We start from the raw sequence: 24,710 nt of genomic DNA on the forward strand, positions 1-24,710 counted from the left end.
TGGGTGGAACAGCAAGCCACATTGCATGTCATGTTCATGACAGGACAACATGGTGGCAACCGACTTGGGGTACCCCTCCGGCAACTTCTCCCTTCCCGTTCATTTTCCCTCCGCTGCTCCACGCTGCCCGACAATGTTTAACTCATGCTCATCACGTTTGCTCACGGATGGCCGCAACCCACATCACATATGATCACACTGTTACATTGCAAGCTACATTTTTAAGAATTAATCGTAAAAGACGAGGCAGCGAACCTCGATACTCTGGCGGGGCTTGGCGTCCGCGGGAGTCTTGGGGTCGATGAACGCCGTGTGCGGGGTGAAACCGGCCAGGCCCTCGGGACCGCCATTGTCCTCGCTATGCGAGTCAAAGCACTTGATGAACATGACCTCCTCGGGCTGCATGTCCTTGACATAGTAGAAGCGGTGCGTGTCGTTGGGGAGGACATTGTACGTCTCGCCGCCGATGCGGTAGCCCTCCAGGCTGTCGAACGTGTTGGGGTCGGGAAGACGTTCCTTTCCGCGGTCGTCACCGTCGTCTCCGGGTTCACGCACGGGGTACATGAGGTCGGTGGGCACGAGGTCGGCGTTCTTGGCTGTACGCCAGTCGATGACGCCGAGAGGGAAATCGGACGAGGCGTGCTCGAGCGGGCGCCAGACGTTGATGAGCTGGTACCGTCCCTTGAGGAGCTCGTCGGCGTCGGCACCGGCGTGCCGCCTCACGCGCGTCTCGGCGGCACCGGGGGTCTGGTCGACATGGACGCTCTGGACGGGCTGGCGGGCCGCGGCAGGGTCGTGCACACGGATTGTGTGGTCGAAGATGATCACGCGCTTGACCTTGTCGCCTGTTGAGAGCTTGGCACGGAGCGCAGCCTCCACTTCGGCATAGTACGCGCCGCGGACCTCGGGTCCATCCGCCAACACGCGGTCACCGGGGATCGCGGACGGGTACTCGTGGAAGGCAAAGCCGGTGCGGTCGACGTCCCGGAAGTCGGCGGCGTTGTCGCGCGCGTTGTACACGGGACGGTCAAGGATGACACGTCCAAAACCGGCGTAACCTCCAGTGTCGACCTTGGACCAGAGCTTCTTGCCCGGCTGGACGCTCTTGGGGTCCAGGTACCGGAAGGTCGAGTGGGTAGAGGCGGTGGGGGCAGCAGTGACGGTCATGGCGGGTATGTGGTGTGTTGGGCGGGGGAAGTGGGCTGTGGGTGCGATGCGCGCCAGTTGGGCGAGACGTGAGATTATTGGAAGTGATGCGGTGGACGTTTTGGGATAGTTCAATGCGAATGGCGTGTGGTACAGATGATGGTATGAGATGCTGTGGTGAGGCTACGTTGCCGTGGGAGCCTCGGTATTTAACTGCCCAGCAGACATTGAGCGATTTCGTGCTTGGTGGTCACGGGCTTACAAATGCGACACGGCTGACTAAACCGTTGCTCTGGAGCTCTGGCGCTCTGGGGCGATAAGATTAAAATCGCCGATGACGTAGTGAAATCGATGTCGTGCTTTTGTGACTAAGGTGGGTGGAGGCGGCCCGGTGGAGTGAGAGGGGTTTGCCGGAGATTCCGAGTGGCCACCATTGCCAGTTGTCAGCGACGGCGAGTGGTCCTTCAACGCGCCGGAAGGTCAGAGATCCTGCGAGAATGGAATGCCGACTCGCAGGCTGGGGTATCGGTATGCTGCAGGCTGCTGGCTGGACGGTCGGTGAAGAAATGGCATCGTCGAAGTGAAGGAAATGAAGTTTTGGCAGCTCTTGTCACGTCACGACATGACAGCGTGTGGACATGTCTGTGCCGCCCAAGCATTCAGTAACCTCCCAGGAGGTCCAAGACGTCCACGAGACTCTCTTTCGGAGCGCCTGGCTTCGGCGACTGTCGCTTCAACGCATCTGTTTCTCTCCTGTCAGTGAAAATCCGCGCGGAAACGGCCTCAACATCACTATTCCGTTGGGCGTGTAGCTCAGTTGGTAGAGCGTGTCATTAGCATCTTCTACCCTACTTGACAAGGTCTTTGGTTCGATTCCTAACTCGTCCACAACGATTCTCTTTTGCTATGCGTTGAAGGTGTTGCTTTTGGACGCGGAAGGTGGATGTTCTGGGCAATGTCGGTGGTGGATGGCAGAGGGAGAGGAGGCGCGGCGGGATCAAATTTTTCGTGCGGATCGTTTTGTGGCACTCCACTACCTCAATCTTCCGAGCCTCCTTCTACGTGTCACTGCCCTGTTCACAGGCATCCAGGTCTCAAGACACGCATTTGAAGGGTGGAAACGATAGCTACATATCCGGGTCGACGAATATACTACATCCACAATCTATCAACTGTCTCAGGATTGGTCTCTATCTCAAAGTCTTGCGCGCTCGTCTCCGAGCGGTATTCGTCCATGGAGAGGAGGCGGACAACTGATACCGCAGCTCTCATGCTTATCTGTCTTTGGGCAGCCAACTGAATGTAGAATCTCTGCCTCACCTCTCCGAACGACGCCGGCGCACGTTGGCAGAGTAGGTTGGGGTGAATGGTCACCGGTACCACAATGGTGTGGGCAATGTGCGGTAGGCAGAGCTGCATCTCGCTCACAATCCCCTGCAGCACACCGAACTGCTGTCGCTGTGGCGCAAAGAGTCCAGGATGATGGGACAACCTGTCCATGGTCTCACGGATGTTCAACACAATCACAACTCGCTTGAGAGTTAGGCTGACACTGTACGGGAATCGGCGGATGTGGCCCTGGGTGAAGACACTCCAGTCGTGGAACACATGCGTGAGCACCAACGTCTCAACCTGGTCCGGGACAATGTCCGTTAATCCCTGGGCTAGTTGGCGTTGGGGATAAGCGGCGGTGAACACGACCAGCGTCTTGGTGTTCAGAGGACACTCGTGCAGAAGCTGACCCGCTTCGAGGAAGAGTCGTGCCGTGTGGACCCCGCTGAGAGCCACAGCGAGCATGGCTGGAAACGCAACGGGGCGCTTCCTGACCCAGTTCCATGTCGTGCCAAAGTGGCCTTCGAGGTCTACAATCTTTGTATGCGTCAAGAGGAAAAGGAGCAGCGTCTCGCTCCAGTTGGCAGTGTCGCCTGGGTTGGTTGTGGCGGGAACAGTCCAGTGGAAAGCGTGTTTCGTACCTTTGTCTGTCTCGAGAGTAATGACCAGCAGACCGAGCAGGCTCCAGACTTCTACACCGCACGCCCTTGGCCCAGCGCGAAACCGCTCTTCGCGGGAAGGCTGCAGGTCCGTCAAGGTGACATGTTGAGCGACATGGCGCAGTGCGCTCCAGAGTCCCTGTCGCGAAGTGGCCGCAATGGACCACAGTGTCTGGCGGTCGCAGTAGCGGATAATGTTGTCGATGAGGTGCGGGTATGCAGCGGCTTCAATGGTGACTCTCTGCGGGTGACCATCCGTGTGGCCGTCATTGCCGGGGGAGCAACCATTCCATGCAACAGTGTCTTTTCGGGTGATGGGTGGCGTGATATGGCGGTCGCGCGCGGCATCGAGGAGACGCTGGTAGAGTGGTTCACGAGCTGGTGGTGCAGCAGCGTCCCGAGTTGTGGTGGCCTGGAGTGGAATAGTCATGGTAGGAGTGGCTGTTGAGAGGTCTAGATACGTCTGCGCTTCTAAAGTGTCTGTGGCCTCCGTTCATCAGTGCATGTATGTGTCTCCAATTTGTGAGTGTAGACCTGTTACAACTCATCAAACAAAGTGCCAGTATCACCCAGGGCAAGGACCCGGCCAGGCGCGACTGATGGCCCTTGAGTGTCGTGTGGTCCTTTGCAGATCCAGGGCACGACATCTTCCAGGATAGCGGCTCGTTTGGCAGTGAACGTGTTGATCTGCGGACTGATGCAGCTTGTAGACGTGTATGCAAGCGGTGCGCCAAAATCCAGAGGCGTTTCACAGCCTGTTGCCGGTTTGTCGTGGAGTGTACTGGCCTCGATGAGCTCGCAGCCGGGATCAGGGCGTCAAGGTGAGGCTGTGAGTTCGACACCATCCGATCTTGATACAACTGTCCGTGTGCCCTGGCGGTAGTAGCAGCACGCATAAATCGCTGTTACATGTACGAATACAATGAGTTTTGGGCAAAATTGTGGGTCTGTTTAAATATATTCCTGTGTGATGTCGCCAAACCCCCACGTCTCCGTTTCAGTTGGTTCCACTGATCACTGACTGACGGAACGCCACGCCTTGTGGTACCATTTCGTTGCGGGCCGCTCCTCGGAGATATCCCAGGGGTTGATGATGTTTGAATTCAGGTCGGCCTCTGCTACGGGAACAATCTAGCAGCGCGTCAGCATCTGGCGGTGGACAGTTGCCATGTTACCCACCTTCGACTTTTTGAGCAGCTTGTAGCCGACGTATGGTATAATGTATACCACAAAACCTAAAAAAGAACAAGTCAGACAATTCTTGCGGGACGCGTCCCTGATCACTGAGCGACTCAGCACTCACTGATGTACGCTGCGACGAAATCCGGTGCGTTCCACCTCCCACTGAGGAACACGGGGAAGCCCTTGAAGAGGCAGACGACCATGCAGAAAACGAGCGCAAACCACGCGGCGTAAGGTTGCAAAACGCCGTGCCAAACGAGGGTTTTGCGGCTGATATCCTGTGCCTTCATGGCCTTGTAGAAGCGAATATAGACGAGCGACAGCATGCCTGAACATTAGCAAGAGCTCGCTTGACAAAGGAACCCACCCCAGTTGAGCGTGTTGTTGAGGGCGATAAGCGATTGGAGCCAATCGAACGCTTGGGCAGCTCCACCACTTCCCGAACTGAGGAAGGCAAGCAGTCCAATCGGCGCCGAGCAGGCGACAGCGAACAACGGGACACCACGCTTCGTTGTCTTGGCAAGGAATTTCGGGGCGTGTCCATTGAGGGCTAATCCGCGCAGGGTGCGTGCGGCAATGTACAGGTACGTGTTTCCTGCAGATGCCGCGGACGTGATAATCGCCGCATTGACGATTGACGGCAACACCTTGATTTGAGCGAGCTTGATGGCGATGACCCAGGGGGACGAGTTGCCGTTGCCAGCTCCGTTAACAAGCTCAGGCTGGTCGGAAGGGAGCCTGGTATGTCAGTTGATGGGGACTGGAGTATACTTACATGAGGCCAATCATGAAAGCACCACCGACGTAGAAGAAGAGCTGGCGGTAGACGAATAGCCTGACGTTCTTTGGGATCTGCGTTGACGGGTTCTTGGCTTCGGCGCCAGCAAGCACGATGACTTCAGTCTTTTCTGTCAGCGCAATAGCTCGCATTAGGACAGACTTACACCACCATAGGCAAAGGCTGCAGACGTGAGGGTGCTAGTAGGGTCAGCGCAGGGCATAAACAACGCACGCACTAGAAAAAGGCCAGGAAGCGTCCCAGGTCACCACTGATACCAGGGAACTCGTTGATTGGACCAGGGTTGCGCCAGTACTCGAATCCCCTAGTCTTGTGGTCGGGAGCACCGCCGCATGTGATGACAAGACCACAGATCATGAGTCCAATGAGCGTGATCACCTTGATGCAAGCAGTAAAGACCTCGGTCTCTCCGTAGAACCGCACAGGGAGCGAGTTGGCACAGTAGATGACGACGAGGCCGATGGCGATCCAAACGGCAGAGCTGATGCTCTCGGTCCAGTATTCCACCAGGACGGCAATGGCAGTCACCTCGACTGCGACTGAAATGGCCATGTTGAACCAGTCTGGCGACGGTTAGCTGAGCACGGCCATCTTAGGAACGCGCCTCCGCCCCCAAAAAAACTCACAGGTCCAACCAACAGTAAAGCCCAATGCCGGCTCTACGAAGCGTGTCGCCAACCCGGGGAAGCTAGCGTCCACCGGATACTACTCGTGGTCAGCGCTTGCCATCACGAGCGAGGCCGCAATACGAAACCCACCTTTGTAACAATCTCTCCGATTGATTGGATCTAACATCAGCCCTGTGTACCTGTGTGGGCTTGAACATTTACTCACAACACACCACACCAGAGTACCCGTTATCGCGTACGAGAGCAAGATACCGAGTGGTCCAGCAATAGCGTAGGCTTGGCCGATACCGACGAACAGACCTGCAAGGTGTTAGCGTTGGTGGGCCAACCTGGGTCTCTTTTGTTTTGATAAACAACGTGCTCCAACAACGCACCGACACCTATTCCGCCCCCAAATCCGATGAATGTGATGTGTCTGGATGTTAGGGACCGGTGGAGCCCGTCTGCTTCTGTGCATGTCAGCGCGGGTGTGCAACAAGAGCACTACTCACGCGGGTCGTTGAAGATTCCACCTTCATCGCCACCGAGGGATCGCCGTTCTGGCGTGTCGGTGCTCTCGACTTGATAGGTTGGAACGTCGGAGAGGTCAATGGTCCCAAACTCGACCTCCTTGCTGTCGAGTTCGTTCTTCATGATGGAGACTGCTGCAGGAGAGGTAGTGTGGTGGGCGGAGTGGGCATTGACGAGACGGATGGACCAAGGTTCAGTAGTAGGAGGTGAACCAGAGGGGGTTGTGTTGTGCTGGTCCGGCGCAACCCGCGGTCGACCCCACCAGCCATGGCCAGCCAACGGGCCCACCCACAGCCAGCGCGCGCCGAGCCGCCGTCACGACACACCCAAAGTAGTGCGTCATGCTATCACGGGACACCCGCCAGAGAGGCACTCGCTTGTGAGAGCCAAGGCCCACTCTTTAAAAGCACAGCCCACATTTCAAAAGGCGGAGGCAGCCGCCGCCGCCGCCGCCAGGGGCTGTTGTGGTAAAATGCAAATGGCACAACCCGCAGTCAAAAACGCGACTGACGTTGACCACCGCTGCATATGCTGGGACCCATAACCCATCTCCAACGGCCAATACCCGCGTTCCCCATCACCTGCTGTCGTTGCCACTTGCTGTTGCATCTTGCTCTCAACAAGATGGCTCCGGGTGTGGCATGACGTCACAAGCTTGGCAATTTCCGGACTTTGTCGAGCAACACACAGAGAAACAGTGCCAATCTGGGTACCTGGGTGAGAATCGAACTGAGTACTGTGAGGGGTCGCGTCATAAACTAGAAGCGCACCAAACAAAACGAGCCTTGCCAAAGCCCAAAAAAGAACTTCCTGACGGAGAATCGAACTCCGATCTCCCGCGAGACGTAGGTCACGTGACAAGCGAGCATACTAACCGTTATACGATCAAGAATTTAATATTATAATAAAATGCCGCGTCGCCGCTTGCGGCTGTGTCACATCCAATACCACTAAAACCTTCCCATGCAGTCCCCCCCGCGGTCACTGTATCTGAAAGGGTCGGCACCAGGATAATCTTCAAGACAACAGGGAACCTGAACAGGAAACAAGCTGGTGACAGTCAATTCTCGGGTGAGGGTATGTGGCATATGTTTGAACCCCCCAGCCCTTCGCCCCACCTTGATCTTTATTGAGCCCCCCAGGCCCTGGTGCGTAGTTTTTCAATGTTGGCTTCATTGTTGCATTCCCTTTACAATACCGTTCTTTCCCTCTGCAGCATTATCCACCTAATTTCCCGCTCATGACTCCCTGGCAGCGGCCGCAATGACCGCCGCAGGATCGTTGGTGCCAACGCGCTCACGCTCGGCCTCGAGCGCACGTTGAGCGTCCGTGACGTACGAGCGGAACCTGTACTCTGTCAGTCATCTGTTTAAACACCCACAAGGTCTCGTGAACAACTCACCGCCATGGCTTGATCTTCTTCTCGAACATCTCATCCAGCTCTGCAGCAGTACGACGCGACGTGTCGGGCATGATGAAGATGGCGCCCAGGCAGAACGGGGCTCCGACACCCGCGAAGAAGAAGGCGGTCTTGAGACCCCAGTTGGCGTACTTTGCGTTGATCTGGAGTAAGCACTGGTTCAGCAGCGGGAGTAGCATACCATGTAGGGAACGGTAGTGCTGAAAATGAGGCCAAAGCAGACACCACCGGCGGCCGAGAAGCCTGCCGTCTTGGCGCGCAGACGCATCGAACCCGTCTCAGCCACATACGACCATCCCAGGTCACCGAGCACGGTCGATCCCATGCGCCACACGAGGGAGAAGAAGACAGTGAGCTGGTTCATGGAGTGGCTGCGTTCGGGCATCAGACCCAGACCGCCGATGATCATGAGGCAGCACCAAATGACCAGTGTCGAGCCGAGGAAGAGGTTACGACGACCAACGAAGTCGACGACCACGGCACAGATAATGGTGGTCACGATGGCCACGATGGAGAGGAGGAGAGTGAACATGAATGGGTCGGCGAAGGCAGCTAGCTGGGCAAAGTAACTCGAGTAGCTGGAGAGCTGGAGTGTTAGCTGGTGGCGAAAACAGGTCAGCTTACCACCTGGAGACCGGTGAGCTGCTGGGTAGCCGCAGGCATGAAAGCGACGAGGGTACGGAACTGTTATCAGCGAAGCCTTCGCAAGTGAACTCACTCCATTGACACCATAGAAGATCTCGCGCGTGTCCAGGATATCTTGCCAGAACGACTTCCTCTCGCCATGCAGCTCGCGCGCGGCCTTTTGCTCCATCTCGACAGTCCTGCGCACAATGGAGTAGTGGAAGTCGACGTCGTAGCCGTCGATGCGGCCGTGGAGACGATCAATGATGGCCCGACCGCGGTCGTGGAAACCGTGCGTGGCACACCAGTACGGCGACTCGGGAATGTACAGGTAGACCATGAACATTATGCCGACCATGGCCCACTCGGAGTAAATAAGGTCGAGGTAGTTGTACGGGTCGCGGTCCTTGAGGAGCTTGAGGCCGAGGGTGGCAAACAGCTGGCCAATGCCATACCTTTCTGTCAGTTTCCTGTGGAGACGGTTGATGGAAACTCACCAGATGGAGTAGAAAATGAGCAAGAAACCACGGATACGAGCCGGTGAGATCTCGGCAATGTAGCTTCCAGTGAGGAACTGGACTGAGCCGACTGCGAAGCCTGAAAAGAGCTTGGCCAGGAGCCATGTCTGCCAGATCCTCCCAAATGTCTCGCATGCCACGCCGGCGACGAGCACGACCCACAGCGAGAAGAAGGAGATCTTGCGACCAAAGCGATCCGCAACGCTAATGTCAGCGCTTCTGTCAGAAGAGGGATGCTCACAAGTGCATGCTGATCATGCCGAATCCCTGGCCGGCACTCTGCACGCCTCCCCAGGCGGCGACGCGGTCGGCGGCGAGGATAAGGTCGCCTTTGGCGTTGTAGTCGCTGCCATACTGTTTTATGAAGCCAGCGTTGGCGACAATATTGCCCGTCATACCGATCTGGTATCCACTGGAAGTGTCAGCCAGGTTGTTTGCTTGCATTCCGGGAGTGACTCACTCGGCACAGGCGGAGAATGCCGCCACAAGGGCAATAAACGTCGCGTAGCGGAAGAGGCTGGCCGTCTTCCATGCGCCAAAGTCGTCGAATGGCGACTTCATAATAACTTCCTCATCGTATACAAAGTCCTTCTTGTCGACTCCGACTGACTCGACATGGGTCAGCTCGGTGGCGGTGATGTCCTTTTCCGCCATGTTCAGAAATGGTTAGAAGGGGTAAAAGGTGCTCCACGGGGACTTGTTGGGGCCAACTTCAGAGTCCTGTGTTTTATGTACTGCGCACCGTCACCCGTGGGGTCGCCAGCGACGTGCCTGCAGTCATCTCCGGGTACATATTAGTCGGTCATTGGTCAACAGGAGGCACAAGAAGCTTGGCAGGTGGCGATGGTCGGTGGATTTGGAGGATGTTGGTGAGCGCGGGTCGGTCAAATCCGCGGCAGCGGGGCCCGCGCACATGAATCCATGGAACCCTCCGGCCACGCGAAGACGTGGACAGAGAGCCCTGTATGTGGGGTTGGAGGTGCAGCGCAGAACACCAACTCGGCGCCGAGTGAGGTTGCCCAGTCGGGACCGAGTCGCCGCAGTGCTGAGAAACTGGGCAGTAGGAACATCCTCGGACGAAAGATGTTGCCGATGATGGTGGGGGCCGGCGGCCCGGTGACTTGCCGGTGGTCGGCACCGATCCTCCGACCAGTGACGGAACTGTCCGTCACCTTCGCGCTGCGCGTACGCATGAGTCTGCGGGGCATCATTCGTCCTAGCCTTCGTCCTAGACTCATCTCGGGCCATCATAGCCCCGCGATTCTTGCTCCCAAGGCTCTGGACGTCGTAGTTACTTTGTTCTCCACACTTGAACGTTCCATTCTCCCACCTGCCACCTGCACAACCACCACACGATGACGATAGCAACGACAGCCAATCCCTTGACGTACCCCACGTCCTCGGCCCCCTTCTCGCGATCTATTTTCGCCTCCCCGCCCTCCGAGTACCGCGGCGCGCCATTCTGGGGCTGGGTGACGGCCCAAAAGCTCGAGCCGACGCTGGCCCAGATCGACATGTTTGAGGAAATGGGCATGGGCGGCTTCCACATGCACACGCGTGTGGGGCTCGACATCCCGTACATGGGAGACGAGTTTATGAGTCTTGTCCGCGCCTGTGTCGACAAGGCAAAGGAAAAGGGCATGCTGGCGTGTCTGTACGATGAGGACCGCTGGCCGAGTGGGTTCGCTGGCGGCAAAGTCCTGGAGGGTCATCCCGAGCTCCGTGGACTGCACCTGCTGTGGACGCCGTGGGCGTATGGCGAGGAGATTGGGTACACCCCACCGTGAGTGGTGCTTGTGTGGGATTGGTGCTAATGGCAGTACATTCCCCATCGCCAACGCTGCGCCGGTGCGTAGCGAGCTGGGCACGCTGCTCGGCCGATACGCTATCCGCCTGCAAGATGGTACCCTCGCGTCGTCGCGCAGACTCCAGGACGGCGAGTCTGTTGCTGCCGGAGAGAGGCTGTGGTATGCCTATGCTGAGCCTCTCCCCGACTCTGGTTTCTTTGGCAACCAGACGTATCCTGACCTTTTACGTGCCGACATGACCAACCGCTTCATCGACCTCACGCATGAAGTGTATCGTGACAAGGTCGGAGACGAGTTTGGGCACACTGTGCCGTCCATGTTCACCGATGAGCCGCAGTACTGCCCTATCAGTACCTTGGATACTGGGGACGGAAAGCAGGACGTCTTCTTGCCCTGGACGGCTGGGATCATCGAGTCGTTCAAGGGCGCACACGGCACTGACTTGCTCGACATCTTGCCCGATATCATCTACGACCGTGGCGATGGCAACGCGCTCGCCCGCTACCAGTTCATCGACCACGTTGCCGGCTTGTTCGCCGACAACTACATTGGCGAGCTTGCAAAGTGGTGTTCCAAGAACGGTATCCTCTCCACGGGCCACATGAATGCCGAGCCCCGCCTCGGCTCGCAGACAGCGCAGACTGGCGACGTGATGCGCACGTACGAGCACATGGGCATCCCAGGAATCGACGTTCTGTGCGACTCGAAGGAATACAACACTGCCAAACAGGCCAGTTCCGTGGCTCGCCAACAAGGTCGACTTGGTGTCATGTCCGAACTGTACGGCGTGACAGGTTGGAGATGGACGTTTGAAGGCCACAAGGGCCAAGGTGACTGGCAAGCGGCGCTTGGCGTGACCTTCCGCGTTCCGCATCTCTTCTGGTCGACCATGGCCGGCGAGGCCAAACGCGACTATCCTGCTTGTATCGGGTACCAGTCCCCCTGGTGGCGCGAGTACAACACCATGGAAACCCACTTTGCTCGCGTCAACTCGGCGCTCACACGAGGCAAAGCTGTGACTCGCGTGGCCGTCATCCACCCTGTGGAGAGCTACTGGCTGGCGAATGGCCCCAAGGATGCCAACGCCGACGAATGCGAGGAGCGCGAAAAGGCGTTCTCAGACTTGACCAACTGGTTGCTGTTTGGCCTTGTGGATTTCGATTTCATCGCCGAGTCCCTGTTCCCGCGCCAGTGCAAGGTGGCAGACATCGGCAAGACCCTCCCCGTCGGCGACTGCAACTACGAGGTCGTCGTGGTGCCCAACTTGCGGACTATCCGGTCCACCACCCTTGAAAGGCTTCAGGCATTCGCAGCTGCAGGCGGTACAGTCATCTGGGCTGGGAGCACGCCTACTCTCATCGACGCGCAGCCCCTGCAAAAGCCAGTGTCGCTCCCAGGCAAGACCCTCCGCTGGGCCCGTGGTGCAATCCTCACCGCTCTGCAGCCTTACCGCGATCTGGATATGAGCATCAGCGAGACAACGCTGTACCGTACCAAAGGTCACCGCGCCGACTCTCTCATGTATCAGCTTCGTGAAGATGGCGAGGACCGATTCCTGTTCATCTGCAACACGGACCGCAAGGAATCATGCCCTGTCGACATCAGCCTGCGCGGCGAATGGGCTGTCGAGGTGCTGGATACGTTGACTGGCAAGACCTGGGACATTGAGTCGACCAGCGCCGCAGGCTCGACCCAGTTCACGTACTGGTTTGACGGCTGCGAGAGCAGCTTGTTCCGCCTCCACCCACCTACTAGGACCAACCCGCAGCCCCAAATCGTTCTGCGCACCGAGTTCAAGCAAGACAGGGATGTGACCCTCCTCTCCACTACGCTCTCGGAACCAAACGCGCTTCTGCTGGACCATGCCGAGTACTGCTGGAATGGAACATGGGAACCGACCACAGAGGTGTTGGCCATTGATCAGAGTCTTCGAGAGAAACTGGGCTTCTTCAAGAAGGGCGCCAAGATCCCACAGCCGTACACCATCACGCAGGAACAACGTGCTCCCGTCGGCGAGCTCAGGCTCAAGTTCTCGTTCGCTTCTGAAGCGGCCGTCGTCGGTGCCAAGCTTGCCATCGAGGTCCCGCATCAAGTCGACATTTCGGTGGACGGCTCGCCCGTTCCGTCCTCTCCGGACGGATGGTGGGTTGACAGGGATATCCGCACGATCCCACTCCCGGACCTGGCTGTCGGCGAACACGTCCTTGAGCTCGTGTACCAGTATGGCCCGCTCACGGCCCTTGAACGCGTCTATGTTCTCGGCGACTTTGGCGTCGACGTCCGCGGTCGTACGTCGACCATTGTCCCCGCCAAACCATTGGCGTGGGGCGACATCACTCGCCAGGGACTGCCATTCTACACCGGCAACACGACATACCACTGCAGCCTCGAGTCGGACGGCAGCACCCCTCTTGCGCTACGCGTGGCGCACTTTGCCTCCCCCTTGCTCGCCATTGATCTGGACGGCAAGCGCCACGCCTTGATCATGACGGAACCGCGCTCGTGTCTCCTCGGCGTCCTTGCCCCCGGCACCCATCGCCTGGACATTACAGCGTTTGGTGACCGCCACAACGCGTTTGGCCCCATCCATCTCGTGCCCGGAAAGACCAACTGGATCGGCGCCGACGCATGGCGCTCGGATCTGGACTGGTGGTCAGAGGAGTATGTCCTGGAGGAAGTGGGTGTGGTCAATGCCCCCAGGGTTCTGGTCCCCGGACGGGATGCGCCGAAGCAGACGCGCAGGCCCCTTGCTGCTCATTAGAAAGTGTAGACTTGTGTACTGTGCAATGGATAGAGGTGGACCATGTTGAGGCCGGTATTATCAGACAACTGGGGTGTGGTCCATACGGAACCAAACACACGTCAACGACGTGATGACATCATGACGGTGGCGCCGCAAGCTGAATGGAAAGATGGATCTCAAGTCCCCGATATAGACGGCTGTACGCGGCTGTGTCAGGCTACGTGCCCAGCAAGCAGCATCTTCAGCCCGACTCTGTACTCTCACCGACTCGCGTCCACACATCGACACATCAGCATTGTCACCACCATGTCGTCCAAGGCACTTTGCCTGGACGCCTCCTCCTTTCCTCACATCCTTGACAGCGTCATTGACCTGAGCGACATAGGTACCAAGCTCGTCCTCCGCTCAACCTGCAAAGCGCTCCGTGACAAGATAGACCCTATGATCTTTCACCACGTAGTCCTGGACGGCACCTCGCCCACCCGGCCAGACCGCTTCCACTTCCCGGTCGGCTATGTCCTAAATCCTGAGAAGCATCTCCTTCGGCACGTCCACATTGTCGATCGCGTCATCCTGGAGCGATTAGACGTAACCGACCTGAGTCCGTTCTTCACCAACCTTAAGACTGTGCGGCTATTCGAAGGGGCTAGTGGCATCCCTGCAGAACCTGGTCCTACACGCATTCCACTCCCTGCTACCGAGTATATATTCTTCACATGTCTAGTTCCCAGAGTTGGCATAATGGGGGCCATTACGAATGCCTGTGTGGGACCGTGTCACGCCAAGACCACGCGGATCGTCATCAACGCCAGCGTCCACCGAACCAACCGGCTCATGATGTTTAGCTCCCTCGTGTTCAGCTTGTTTCCAGACACACTCCAACACCTCACCGTCATCTTCCGCGAATGCCCTGCGCCTTACCCAGAGGAAGAGCTGCACAGGCTGTTGGGCAGCTGGGGCGACACTAATATCCTCCGCCAACTACGCTTTTTCATGGGCCAACGTATCCCGGCTCCGCCGCAGTTTGAATGCCGCTATGGGTTTACGACCTTTACGTTTGTCAACTTTGACATGTTGGTGCGCGAGTGGCTGGGGCGCGAGTTTACGTCGACACCTACAGTGGACATCAAGACGCGGCTCACGCAGGTCCTGGTCGACGATGTACTCCAATCCTTTCGATTGACTACCACCCATCCCGAGCCGTGGATGGGACCAGAGTGGCGGGACGTGGCGGTACAGATGGTTGCAGATGGCGTCGAGTTCCTGTCGTTAGAGGAATATCGCGTACGGATCGGGGACAAGCAGTTCGAGCTGGAGACCGTACCAGGATAGGTCGGAATGGGAAGGAATGGCATCACGGCATGTCCAGGCACCATCTGGCCATGTTGTCATCGGTGGGAACCATTGCGCTGTACACATAGCGGTGTACTCACTCCTCACGACTGTTCCATTCTCCTTCCCCTCGACTGCTATCACATCTGAGAAGCATCGGTGCCGCCTCCCGCCATGCCGCTCCAGCCACAAGAACCTACCCACCTCGACACACCTGGCTTCACCGGCATCCTCCACCTGCTCCTCGAATATGCCGACGACATATTGCTCCTCCGTCTACTCAACCGCTCTGCACGCGATGGCATCGACGCCAAGCTATGGAGTCACATAGTCCTCAACGAAGCCACAATCCAACTCCCCCAGGGCTTCATCTCGGCAGCCAAGTACACGTTTGACGGTCCCCCCTCGGCCGACGACGACACTGCTGCCCAAGTACTGCGCCTTCCGCTGAACGACCATGTCGTAGCTCGCTTCCTGCCCTTTGCCCGCATCGTCGACCCATCCACAGCCTCCGGGCTACCAACACGGCACTTGGTAACCTCTACCAACATGCCACGTCTGACGACCGTCCGGCTCATGCCCGAGTGGGACGCCGGCGAGTCCCAGTTGGACATATTCGACGCGCCAGAGTACATCATCTACGCCACCTGCCGCCACCCATGTGGCATAGTGGACCGCTCACGAGCATACCCGCCGTCCCTCAAGCGGCTGGTCATTAACGTCCTCGTCGATACAAGTGAAGGTATATGGCCAGAAGGCGTCGACCTCGCCCCCGGCTATCCCGACGACATGCACTGCACCGTCATCTTTCGCGACGCGTCCTCGGCCACCCCCCTGGGTCCGGATCGGTGGTACTGGAGCGCGTACCGCCCGCCAGCTATGGGCACATTCCGGCCCCTGGCCAAGGCCATGACCGAGCAGGGGCGCCGCCTGGCAGTGACGTTTGTCAACTTTGAGCTCCTTCGGCCAGAGTGGCTAGGGATGCAAGAGGACGCCACGGTCCTGGGCCACGAGTACCTTCGTCTTTTGGTGGCCGCGGAGGCGCCCAGATCAGAGGTCGCACCATCGTGGGCTGAGGGTGTAGAGTTCCTAACTGTAGCAGAGTATATCAGCAAGGTTGGAAGGGAGCGCTTCGCTCTGGAGACTGGAGTGTAAATGTTGCGGTCATGCCATGGTGTGGTGATGTGGACGCATGAGCGTCATCGGACGAGGCGCGAGCGTGTGTGATGGGGCCCCTGATATACCTGACGGCCCGCCATCCGGCGAGCAAGAGGGAGCACACGGCAGGCAAAAAACGTCTCTCCTTCCAACACCTGACACTCGTCGTTCCCAATCACGCATTCTCTCTGACGTCCTCTATCCGTCCTGCTACAATCCCCGCTCCACATCAGGACCACCAGGAAGGAGTCTTGCCGGTGGCCGTTGACCAGGGTTTCTCGTCACTACACTCACTATCAACACCTGTATCCATCAACCACCGACGTCTGGTTAGCCTTTACACCCCCCCCCCCCCCCCCTTTTGCCACCCGCATCCAAGTTGTCACTGCAAGCCGACATGCTCGACGTGGCCTGTTACCCTCATCTGTTCGACGCCATCCTCGGGTACAGCTCGGTTTCAGCAAGACTGGCGCTTCGGGGCACGTGCCGAGCGATGAAGAATCATCTGGATCAGCAACTGATGGAACGCATAGCCATTTATCCGCCCCGTGATGGTTCCCCTCAAGGATACCTTCTGTCCAAGAACCGTGCCTTTGACAACGACGACGGCACACCCCTCAGGCTGCCGCTCAACCCGGAGATGATCGAGCGCTATCTCCCTCTGGTACGCGTGGTGGACACGACATATCCTCCTGACCGCAAGATCAAGACCCACCTTTGCCCGGCTCTCACGACAGTCCGAGACTTTCCTTTTGGACAGAATGCTAAGCTGGCATCTGTGCTCCAGACGTCCGAGTACATTACCTTTACGCGGATGGGGCCTCCGGAGATGGTGGGGCCAAACATAACCTGCACTTGCCCCATTCCTCCATACCCCAAAACCATTCAGCGGCTAGTCCTCAACCTCACCATCGATGTATCCCACTACGGCCTTCCCAGGGGTTTGGAATTCTATCACCTTCCCAACGACCTCAAGCACATGGTCCTTATCTTTGTCTCGGACCCCGCCCCGCAATTCGGCACCACCGTCCCACGGGCTGGGTTCAACAATCAGGTGGGTGAAACGATGTACCTGTGGCCGGTCAACGCTGCCTTCCAGACAAATACGCGGTACACCTTTGTGAACTTCGACATCATACCTCGTGACTGGTTTGGATTCCAGCCCAGCGACGATCCTGTGGCCTCGACGGCGGAGATTATGCTTGACCGCGGCGCTGCGAGGCTGTTGCGGAACGAGACAAGGACATGGACTACATCGCCTCCGCGTCCGTCGACATCCTTTGGCGCCAAGGAGAAGGCGTTGCAGCATCTGAAGGAGTCTGTGTCGTTCCTTTCTCTTGACAAGTATCGGGCACAGGTGGGCGACAAACAGTCCAGGCTGGAGACGGAGATGTGAGAAGAAGACTGGGCGCTGTGCCCAGCCATGCGAGAAGAGCTACCATTATGTAGTCCTTGTGTAATGTTAACGAAGTAACATAAGGAATCTTGCTACAACGCGGCGGACGATAACATCAACGATCGCGGGACCAAAAGCGGCAGCCGACGGCATCGATCCATCTGTGTCTTCTACCGTTCACTCTTCCCTCCCTCGGTGCTCCATCCATAGCTCCTCTCCCGCGGCACCTTCTGCAGTAACCGCGTCCACCATCTCAAAATGTCTACCGATGCAACCGAATCCCCGCAGGACCTCTTTGCAACGTGGTTCCCTCACATCTGTGATGGTATCCTGCGGCACACGGACCTCGCAAGCAACTTGGCCCTCCGCTCCGCTTGCCGAGCTCTCCGCGACAAGGTCGATCCTCTTCTTGCGTACCATATCCAACTCGATGCACCCCAAGGAGACGCCAAGTTGGGATCAATCTCGTCCAAAGGCTGTCCTCGTAACGACAGCAGTCTGTTCAAGCTTCCCCTCGAGCCTCACATTATCGACCGTTTTCTGCCCTTCTCGCAAGTCGTGGACATCACCTACCCGCACGACAGGAAGGTCAGGACAAACCAGTTACCTTCTCTAAAGACTGTTCGCCTGTTCCCCAGAGACGACAAGAAGCATGATCTCGACGTGGGTACGCCCCTGGGCCCCACAGAATGCATCTTGTTTGTACGCCTTCGCCCGCCTCGAGACGACTACGGCATGGAGTTGGCCCAGTTTCGCGGGTATCCAAAAACGTCGCAGAGGCTCGTTGTCAACATCACCCTCGACACGAGTCACCACAATCTGCTTGGGTCAAAGCTCATGTTGCCCATCTGCCCTGTCACTCTCATCTTCACCAAAGATCGGAACCCGCAGTTCACTGCCGACGACAGGCTTGCCCGTGCGAATAGCCCGGGGCTTTGGCCGGTCATCACCCCCATTGAAGGTACCAAGGGGTATCCGTCCCACCCGCACACCTTTGTCAACTACGAGATTGTGCGTCGCAGTTGGTTTGGCGCCGCGAACGGCGACCCCCCGGATGCGACTGCCAAGGACATTCTCATCCATCGCCTGGTGACCGACATGTCGCGGCCCCGCGGCCCTGACCGACGCAGCGCTATGTCCAAAGCGGAGGCCCTGGAGCGAGTGGCCAAAAAAGTCAGGTTTCTCACCCTCGACGAGTACCGTGAGGAGGTTGGCGAGGCGCAGTTCCTGCTCGAGACCAAGCGATGAGCGGGCCACTGGTACGATTCCCAACCTCACGCCAGACGAGAATACCGAGCAGCAGGACAGGCACCGAAAGGAGACTTGCCTCTGAAGACGCGGTGCCACAGGCCACAGGTCCATCATCACCACCATCAGCAACGCGCCGCCGTGTTTGTTCCATTTCCAGGTCCCATTCCGGCCTCCATGTCCATCACCATCAAGGCCTGCTTCACCACAGCACAATCCCCCTCCCCCCATCCCCTACACCTGTCTTTAACACTCATCCTCTTTCCATCAATCACCATGACCACCACCCCGAAACTGCCTACGCCCGAGACGCTGCGCAACCTCCCCTGGCCCGAATCCCTGTGGGTCTGCCCCGTGGACTCGCAGACCAAGCTCGTTCGTCACCGTGAGTGCAGCCCTGTTGGCAGTGTACACACGACACTGTCCCTCGTATTATGCAGCTGTCCCCCAATCGTCCTGGAACCAAGCTGACATCCCACCGACAGGCTACCACGAGCCGTGCTCCGACCTCTTCTGGGCCTTCGCCCTCTGCCGCCACTGCGGTGCAGACCTGAGCTGGTGGTACGGGGTGCGGCGGTGGGCGCACAGCGACGTCCAGCCCGAGGACGCGGTGGTGTGGTATGACGTGCGGGCGAGGAACGAGGCTGCGGCTTCGGCTGCCCCGTAGTTCGTACGCGCGTTGCCCGACAGCAGAAGGGCTGGATGCATGTACTGTATGTACATGCTTGTGCCAGGCAGGAGATAAGATATGACAGGCGCACGTCACGTACCGTCACGGCATGTCGCAGAACGACCTGACCTGAACGGCCTGAACATTGCTGTTTGTCAGGATGGTCATGACGAGTGGGTGGGCCCACCAATCCCGTTAGCGCGGATGGCAGCCGCCGCGCCAAGGCGGGACGCGTCGCGCGTCGCGAACAAGTCACGTGCAGAGCTTTTGGGAGTTCCCTCCCCCCTTCTCTTGGAAGGCAGAAAGTGTGTAGGTGAGAACTACATGCATGTACCGAGACACGACGGCAGGCATCGGAAGCTGTGTACATATATGTATATGCATTTGCACGTGTTGTGTGTCGTCTGTGTCAGACGGATGGCTGAGTGGCATGAGTGGGTGCCAAGCTCTGCCGTCTCGGGCCAAGACATCCTGCGCGTGCCGACCAAAAAGACACAACGAGCAATTGCCAGCAACCCCGGAATCCCAACGGCTCATTTACCTCCCCCACGTTTTGCCTTCTTTCGACTCAATCTCTCTCTCACTCCATTGTCACCCAACAGACACATACCCACAACCATGCTCCTCGCCAACGTCCTCCTCCTCGGCTCTGCAACGCGTACGTTACACATCCACGTCCATCCATCCATGTGTCTCCCCACGCCCAGCACATTCCGAGTGATGATGGATCCCATGGAATAAACTAACCCCTCCCTTACAGTCGCCGCCGCGTCCGTCCCCATCAACGTCTTTAAGCGCGCCGACAACTCGTCGTTCCCGCTCTCGGCCATCCCGTCGTCGTGCGACACCCAGTGCGAGACGTACAAGTCCATCTTTGGCACTTGCCCCGGCAACCCCTCGGACTCGGCCTGTGCCGGCGCCTGTAACGTGAGTTGTGCGCGCCGTGTTTGTGTACTTGTGTGTGGTTCTGGTTCTCCTAGGACTTGGTCCGTGCGTCGAGAAGCGAGGGTGGAGAGGGTGGCATGCGGGGATCCGCGGTTAGGCGATCCGCGGTTGTGCGCAGCCTCGACTGCGGAACTGGCAGCGCCGATGTTGTCAAGGCCGTCGAGCAATGTGGCCATGTGTCGTGGTGGGTCGAGGGATCGTGGTGTGAACACCATCACCCAACATGCCCACGCGCGCGACTGCGGCCCGCATCACTACTGCACCCACCACCTGTTCTCTTTTCTTCACCTCCCAACGCGGTGCCCGTACCGTACCCTCGTTCCTCCGTGCGCCATGCGCCTTTGTCCATCCCGGCCATCCCTCCAAGGGGATGGACCGCCGACGCGTTTACGGCTTCATGGCCCCTGCAACGCCGCCGCGCGCCGGTCCCCTAGGCTTTGACGCCACCGGTTGAGGGGTTTGGGACTGCACTTGTGGTCTGCTGTCTGCTTGCATGCACGCAGTGTGCGGCGCAGATGGACGTACTGGCGGCGTGCATGGTGTCATGGTGTGGAAAGGAGATGGGCAGGTGGGGGATGGCCTCCCTGCGCTGGACAAGCTGCAGCTGTGCGCTTCAGTTCGCGGAGTTGGACGGCACTTCCATGAACCGCTGCACCATTCCCACAGCCACCACTGCCAAACCACACTGCACACCCTCTCCTGCCCTGACCGCCTTGCACTGCTCACACCGGCTGACCACCTCCAGGGTACCATCCTCACCAACCTGCAGGTGTGCATCAACTGCACCCAGATTGACGGGCTCGCCGCGGGTACTGTCACCCAGTACCAGATCGACATTCTCAACGCTGCCCAGCAGCAGCTCGCCCAGGCATGTGTCGAGGACGGCTTCCCCTCCAGCTTCACTGGCGCCGTCCCCACCCCCACCACCGTGACCTACCCCTCGGGCGTTGACCAGGCCACCTACGCGAGCAACTCGACCTCGACCACAAGCTCGGCCGCGTCGACTACTTCCGCTTCTGTGAGTATCAGCTTTGTGTACACACCTTGAAGTTGTAAGCTGACCTCCAGGCCAACTCGACCGCTGCTGCCACGTCGGCTGCCAGCTCAGAGACGGGCAAGGCCAGCGGCGCTCGCGCCCTCTCCGCCTCTGTCGCCGGTGCCATTCTCGCCGCCGCTGGCGTCGCCATCCTCCTCTAAAATGCTCGCGTCTTACTCTTGCTTTAGACCTAGTCCCGGCCTGCTCCCGGACATCGGACGAGGAGATACGGATGGGGAACACTAATGTGGACGGACACTGTGATCAGCCCCCATCGAATGCTCATGATAGTGCTGTGCTGTGCGCTTATCGAATGTCATGTCTTGCTTTCAACCTTGCCCGGTCTCTGCCGGGCGCCAAGATGAACACATGTCTCCGCTCCGAGATCTGGTCCTGTGACGACGTCATACCTTCCATTCCTGCTCATGTGTCTCTGCTTGCTGTGTGCGTGTGAACTACGCCGACACTCTGTGTTACACGTGCCGTTGTGCATGCGCCTCCCAGGATACTGTCCCCGACGCGGCCCAGGCCGCCTTATGCTAGCCAAGCGTCAGGGTGATTGGTGTATCGTAGAATGGCCTCTGCGCCACTACAGAGAGCAATCTCTCTCCTTTGTCCTTGCCCTCTGTCCATTCTGTGTACCCACCCGTCTTCACAAGTCGATGGAACAGTGGGAAGGAGGCGAGACGCCATTCATGAGTTTGGCTGGCATTTGGTCATTTAGTAGACAACCCGTGATAACCGCGCGATCCCCAGTGGTGCCCCGCCTCCACTTTGAGGCCCACCCTCGGAATATCATCACCGACATGGCATTCCTCGCGTTCCCTGTCGGCCAGAGCAACCAGTGTGGGCGCGGGTATGACAGATCGAGTAGTTTATAGACACGTCTGTTTCTCGTGAATTGGACGCTCCACACGCCCACTGACACCTTGACCGTCTTGTCTCACAGCCCACCTGTCTTTTACCCACTATCCCATAAGCGACAAGGGTGTACCGGTGGCGACAACTCGCTCGTTGGCTACCATGTCAGATCCGAGCAATACCCCACCAAACGCCAGCTCCACAGCCACAGCCACTGTCGCGGCCTGCGTCACCGACGACCTGCCGCCTGTCCGCATCGACCATCTCTGCTACCCACACATTCTCGACCTGGTGCTCGCATACGCACCCCGTCCTGCGCTGCTCGCTCTGCGGAGAACGTGCCGTGCATACCGGGACCGCGCCGACGCCCTGCTCGCCGAGCACGTCGTGCTGGACCTCGTCTCCGATTCGAGCGGATATGACTATGTGCGCGTCAAGAGCGCCGATGGCGGCCGGCTCCCGTGTCTCGCCGGCCAAAACGTCTTGTTCAACGACACCCGCTCTGCAAATATGTTGGGCCGGTGCGCGCCCGTGCTCAAGAGCACGCGCGTGGTGGACGTTCGCGGGCGGATGACCGCCGACGTCCTGTGTCCCCTCTCGCGCGCCATGCCGGGCACGACGGTGCTCCGCCTAGACGGCGGCAACGACGACGCCATGGCCTCGTGTCCCCTCCGCACACCTACGGTGGTGGTCTTCAGCTCGCTCCTGCCCGCCCGCAGACCGCGCACGCTCCTCCCGCGCCTGCCGACGATACCAGCGCACGTCCGCCGCCTCATCGTCAATGTGGCGTACACCAACGGCGACCCGACGCTGCCGGCGTCCTTTATCGCGCCGTACGGCAAGGCCGACACGCTCGACGACTTTGTCATCGTCTTCACCAAGCTGGCCATGACGTCGCGCGTGCCCAAGCTGTGGTCGTGTGAGTCGTCCGACACACTGGGAGTGCTGCACCACATCATCCACGCCATGGGCCGGCACATCCTCGTCAAGAAATACACGTTTGTGGGGCTCAACGAGCTCGACCCAGTGTGCCTGGGCCTGCCGGGCGCCGAGCCCGACGAGGTCCGCAAGCAGACGGTGGCGGCCGTGGACGAGCAGCTGCGCGGGCTCGCGCAGCAGTTCCATCTCGACGACGAGGGGATGGAAGACGTGCGTCCAGAGCTGTGTTTCTTGAGTCGGGGCGAGTACTGCGATTTGGTGGGCAAGGGCCAGTTTGCGGTGGATACAGCCGGGTAGGCGTGGGGGGGGGGGGAGGAATGGGTTGGCTGGTTGGTTGGTTGTATCGGACGATGTGCTGAACTGGCTTGAACCAAGGCGCTGAGCAGCTGGGGGCAGCAGTGGTTGGATGGATGGAGACGATGAGACACGAGAGAATGGAGAGAAGAACGCTGCGTACACGCTGCTGACTGACTGACGTCGGACGACTGATCGGCACTGGCGCCAATGTTTGTGTCACCGGCGCCCTCTTCCCCTGATGACTGGACTCTGGTCACTGCTTCTCACCATCACCGACATTGTCTCTCACACACCTCCATCTCTTGACATACACTTCGCTTTTGTCCATCCACTGGCATCAAGAGCGGTATTACAACACGTATCCACCATGGCTGCCGATGGCGCAGACAGCAGTGCCCTCGATCATCGGTTTTTCCCTCACCTCGTCCACCTCGTGGTCTCGTTCTCAACGTATCCCGTTCTTATCACGTTTCGGGCCACGTCAAGGGAATTGAAGACCAAGGTCGACAAGATCATCCTTCGGCATATCGTGATTGAGAACCGCCCCGCCGACTTTGCTGCTCTGCCAAGGGAAAGGTTTGAACTTCGATCCCTCTTGGGCCCATTGCCGTTTCCCCCGGTTATCGATTTCGTCCCCGGCCTCCATCCTCTACCGCAGTGGACACGCTTGCTTGCCCAGTACACGGCCGTTATCGACATACAATGTGACGACACATTTGCTTCTCGCGAAGCGTTTCAGGAGTCGCTTCCTTGCCTGAGAACGATTCGCAGCGACCACCTCAATCTCTTTGTCCATAACCTGGGTGCTCCGGACATTATCTGCTTTTGTCCCGTGTTCACAAAATCGGACTACCGAAGGCTAGAATTTGCTCCAATTCAGTTCGCCAGCAGCACGTTTCAACGTCTCGTGCTAAATGTTCATGTCTACGGGCACCCAGGTCCAAACTGGTTTAGCACCAACTTTCTGCTCATTGTCAATCAGCCGCCCCGTTCTTCAAAGCCTCCAATCGTTTGCACACTTGCCACCGTTTCCGAGGACGTCGATTTTCAAGTGCGGTTATCTTTCGGCGACGGTCTTCCTGCCAGCCTTATCCCGCCTCATTTCACGATTGTAAACCTCGACGAGACCAACACCAACATGTTCAACAAAAACCAAGCGCGCTTTGCCAGGGAGTGCATACAGATGTCTGTCGGCTTTGAGGATCGGACCGCGCCATGCGCCTTTCACTTCCTGTCGGTTGACGAGTACGGCAAGACCATCAGCAATGAGCAGTTTCAACTCGAGACCGTCTTTCCGGATGAGTGGACATGCGACCTCTGAAAGCAGATACGGACGGACATGAGACCATGTGAATAGAGCACCATCATGTCATTGTTACATACTATGCCACTTGTGATCTTTGGCCACACCTCATTCTCCTGGTTGATGGACAGAGACTTGGAGAACATGACGCCACT

General features: G+C 58.2%; 13 protein-coding genes and 2 non-coding genes across 15 annotated transcripts; 10 read left to right on the plus strand and 5 right to left on the minus strand.

Annotated features, from left to right (window-relative positions):
• Positions 1-228: 228 nt before the first annotated feature.
• On the minus strand, positions 229-1,167 carry EHS24_001653 (uncharacterized protein; the record flags this gene model as incomplete). Its single annotated transcript, XM_028617433.1, has 1 exon — positions 229-1,167. One exon carries the CDS (start codon positions 1,165-1,167, stop codon positions 229-231), a length of 939 nt encoding a protein of 312 aa, XP_028473896.1.
• Positions 1,168-1,948: 781 nt separating this feature from the next.
• Positions 1,949-2,034, plus strand: EHS24_001654. The gene has a single exon. It is a non-coding gene; the product is annotated as a tRNA-Ala (tRNA).
• A 264-nt stretch (positions 2,035-2,298) lies between these two features.
• On the minus strand, positions 2,299-3,567 carry EHS24_001655 (uncharacterized protein; the record flags this gene model as incomplete). The annotated part of the gene is made up of 1 exon (XM_028617434.1): positions 2,299-3,567. One exon carries the CDS (start codon positions 3,565-3,567, stop codon positions 2,299-2,301), a length of 1,269 nt encoding a protein of 422 aa, XP_028473897.1.
• A 584-nt stretch (positions 3,568-4,151) lies between these two features.
• On the minus strand, positions 4,152-6,380 carry EHS24_001656 (uncharacterized protein; the record flags this gene model as incomplete). The annotated part of the gene is made up of 12 exons (XM_028617435.1): positions 4,152-4,268; positions 4,317-4,372; positions 4,441-4,647; positions 4,687-5,057; positions 5,095-5,222; positions 5,264-5,297; positions 5,336-5,681; positions 5,745-5,823; positions 5,877-5,906; positions 5,953-6,047; positions 6,122-6,196; positions 6,239-6,380. 12 exons carry the CDS (start codon positions 6,378-6,380, stop codon positions 4,152-4,154), a joined length of 1,680 nt encoding a protein of 559 aa, XP_028473898.1.
• Positions 6,381-7,063: 683 nt separating this feature from the next.
• On the minus strand, positions 7,064-7,149 carry EHS24_001657. Its single transcript has one exon. It is a non-coding gene; the product is annotated as a tRNA-Asp (tRNA).
• Positions 7,150-7,495: 346 nt separating this feature from the next.
• On the minus strand, positions 7,496-9,473 carry EHS24_001658 (uncharacterized protein; the record flags this gene model as incomplete). Its single annotated transcript, XM_028617436.1, has 8 exons — positions 7,496-7,604; positions 7,660-7,820; positions 7,859-8,263; positions 8,302-8,361; positions 8,396-8,756; positions 8,799-9,023; positions 9,061-9,231; positions 9,280-9,473. 8 exons carry the CDS (start codon positions 9,471-9,473, stop codon positions 7,496-7,498), a joined length of 1,686 nt encoding a protein of 561 aa, XP_028473899.1.
• Positions 9,474-10,174: 701 nt separating this feature from the next.
• On the plus strand, positions 10,175-13,388 carry EHS24_001659 (uncharacterized protein; the record flags this gene model as incomplete). Its single annotated transcript, XM_028617437.1, has 2 exons — positions 10,175-10,602; positions 10,676-13,388. The coding sequence occupies 2 exons, from the start codon at positions 10,175-10,177 to the stop codon at positions 13,386-13,388; spliced, it is 3,141 nt and encodes a 1,046-aa protein (XP_028473900.1).
• Positions 13,389-13,676: 288 nt separating this feature from the next.
• On the plus strand, positions 13,677-14,702 carry EHS24_001660 (uncharacterized protein; the record flags this gene model as incomplete). Its single annotated transcript, XM_028617438.1, has 1 exon — positions 13,677-14,702. One exon carries the CDS (start codon positions 13,677-13,679, stop codon positions 14,700-14,702), a length of 1,026 nt encoding a protein of 341 aa, XP_028473901.1.
• Positions 14,703-14,876: 174 nt separating this feature from the next.
• Positions 14,877-15,857, plus strand: EHS24_001661 (uncharacterized protein; the record flags this gene model as incomplete). The annotated part of the gene is made up of 1 exon (XM_028617439.1): positions 14,877-15,857. One exon carries the CDS (start codon positions 14,877-14,879, stop codon positions 15,855-15,857), a length of 981 nt encoding a protein of 326 aa, XP_028473902.1.
• A 523-nt stretch (positions 15,858-16,380) lies between these two features.
• On the plus strand, positions 16,381-17,256 carry EHS24_001662 (uncharacterized protein; the record flags this gene model as incomplete). Its single annotated transcript, XM_028617440.1, has 1 exon — positions 16,381-17,256. The coding sequence occupies one exon, from the start codon at positions 16,381-16,383 to the stop codon at positions 17,254-17,256; it is 876 nt and encodes a 291-aa protein (XP_028473903.1).
• A 258-nt stretch (positions 17,257-17,514) lies between these two features.
• EHS24_001663 (uncharacterized protein) lies at positions 17,515-18,504 on the plus strand (the record flags this gene model as incomplete). Its single annotated transcript, XM_028617441.1, has 1 exon — positions 17,515-18,504. One exon carries the CDS (start codon positions 17,515-17,517, stop codon positions 18,502-18,504), a length of 990 nt encoding a protein of 329 aa, XP_028473904.1.
• A 276-nt stretch (positions 18,505-18,780) lies between these two features.
• EHS24_001664 (uncharacterized protein) lies at positions 18,781-19,171 on the plus strand (the record flags this gene model as incomplete). The annotated part of the gene is made up of 2 exons (XM_028617442.1): positions 18,781-18,889; positions 18,990-19,171. The coding sequence occupies 2 exons, from the start codon at positions 18,781-18,783 to the stop codon at positions 19,169-19,171; spliced, it is 291 nt and encodes a 96-aa protein (XP_028473905.1).
• A 621-nt stretch (positions 19,172-19,792) lies between these two features.
• EHS24_001665 (uncharacterized protein) lies at positions 19,793-21,316 on the plus strand (the record flags this gene model as incomplete). Its single annotated transcript, XM_028617443.1, has 4 exons — positions 19,793-19,832; positions 19,935-20,101; positions 20,865-21,137; positions 21,188-21,316. The coding sequence occupies 4 exons, from the start codon at positions 19,793-19,795 to the stop codon at positions 21,314-21,316; spliced, it is 609 nt and encodes a 202-aa protein (XP_028473906.1).
• An 862-nt stretch (positions 21,317-22,178) lies between these two features.
• Positions 22,179-23,252, plus strand: EHS24_001666 (uncharacterized protein; the record flags this gene model as incomplete). The annotated part of the gene is made up of 1 exon (XM_028617444.1): positions 22,179-23,252. The coding sequence occupies one exon, from the start codon at positions 22,179-22,181 to the stop codon at positions 23,250-23,252; it is 1,074 nt and encodes a 357-aa protein (XP_028473907.1).
• Positions 23,253-23,619: 367 nt separating this feature from the next.
• On the plus strand, positions 23,620-24,573 carry EHS24_001667 (uncharacterized protein; the record flags this gene model as incomplete). The annotated part of the gene is made up of 1 exon (XM_028617445.1): positions 23,620-24,573. One exon carries the CDS (start codon positions 23,620-23,622, stop codon positions 24,571-24,573), a length of 954 nt encoding a protein of 317 aa, XP_028473908.1.
• Between the last annotated feature and the right edge of the window lie 137 nt (positions 24,574-24,710).

This window comes from Apiotrichum porosum, assembly GCF_003942205.1.
Source record: "Apiotrichum porosum strain DSM 27194 chromosome Unknown scaffold_11, whole genome shotgun sequence".
Lineage (NCBI taxonomy): Eukaryota > Fungi > Basidiomycota > Tremellomycetes > Trichosporonales > Trichosporonaceae > Apiotrichum > Apiotrichum porosum.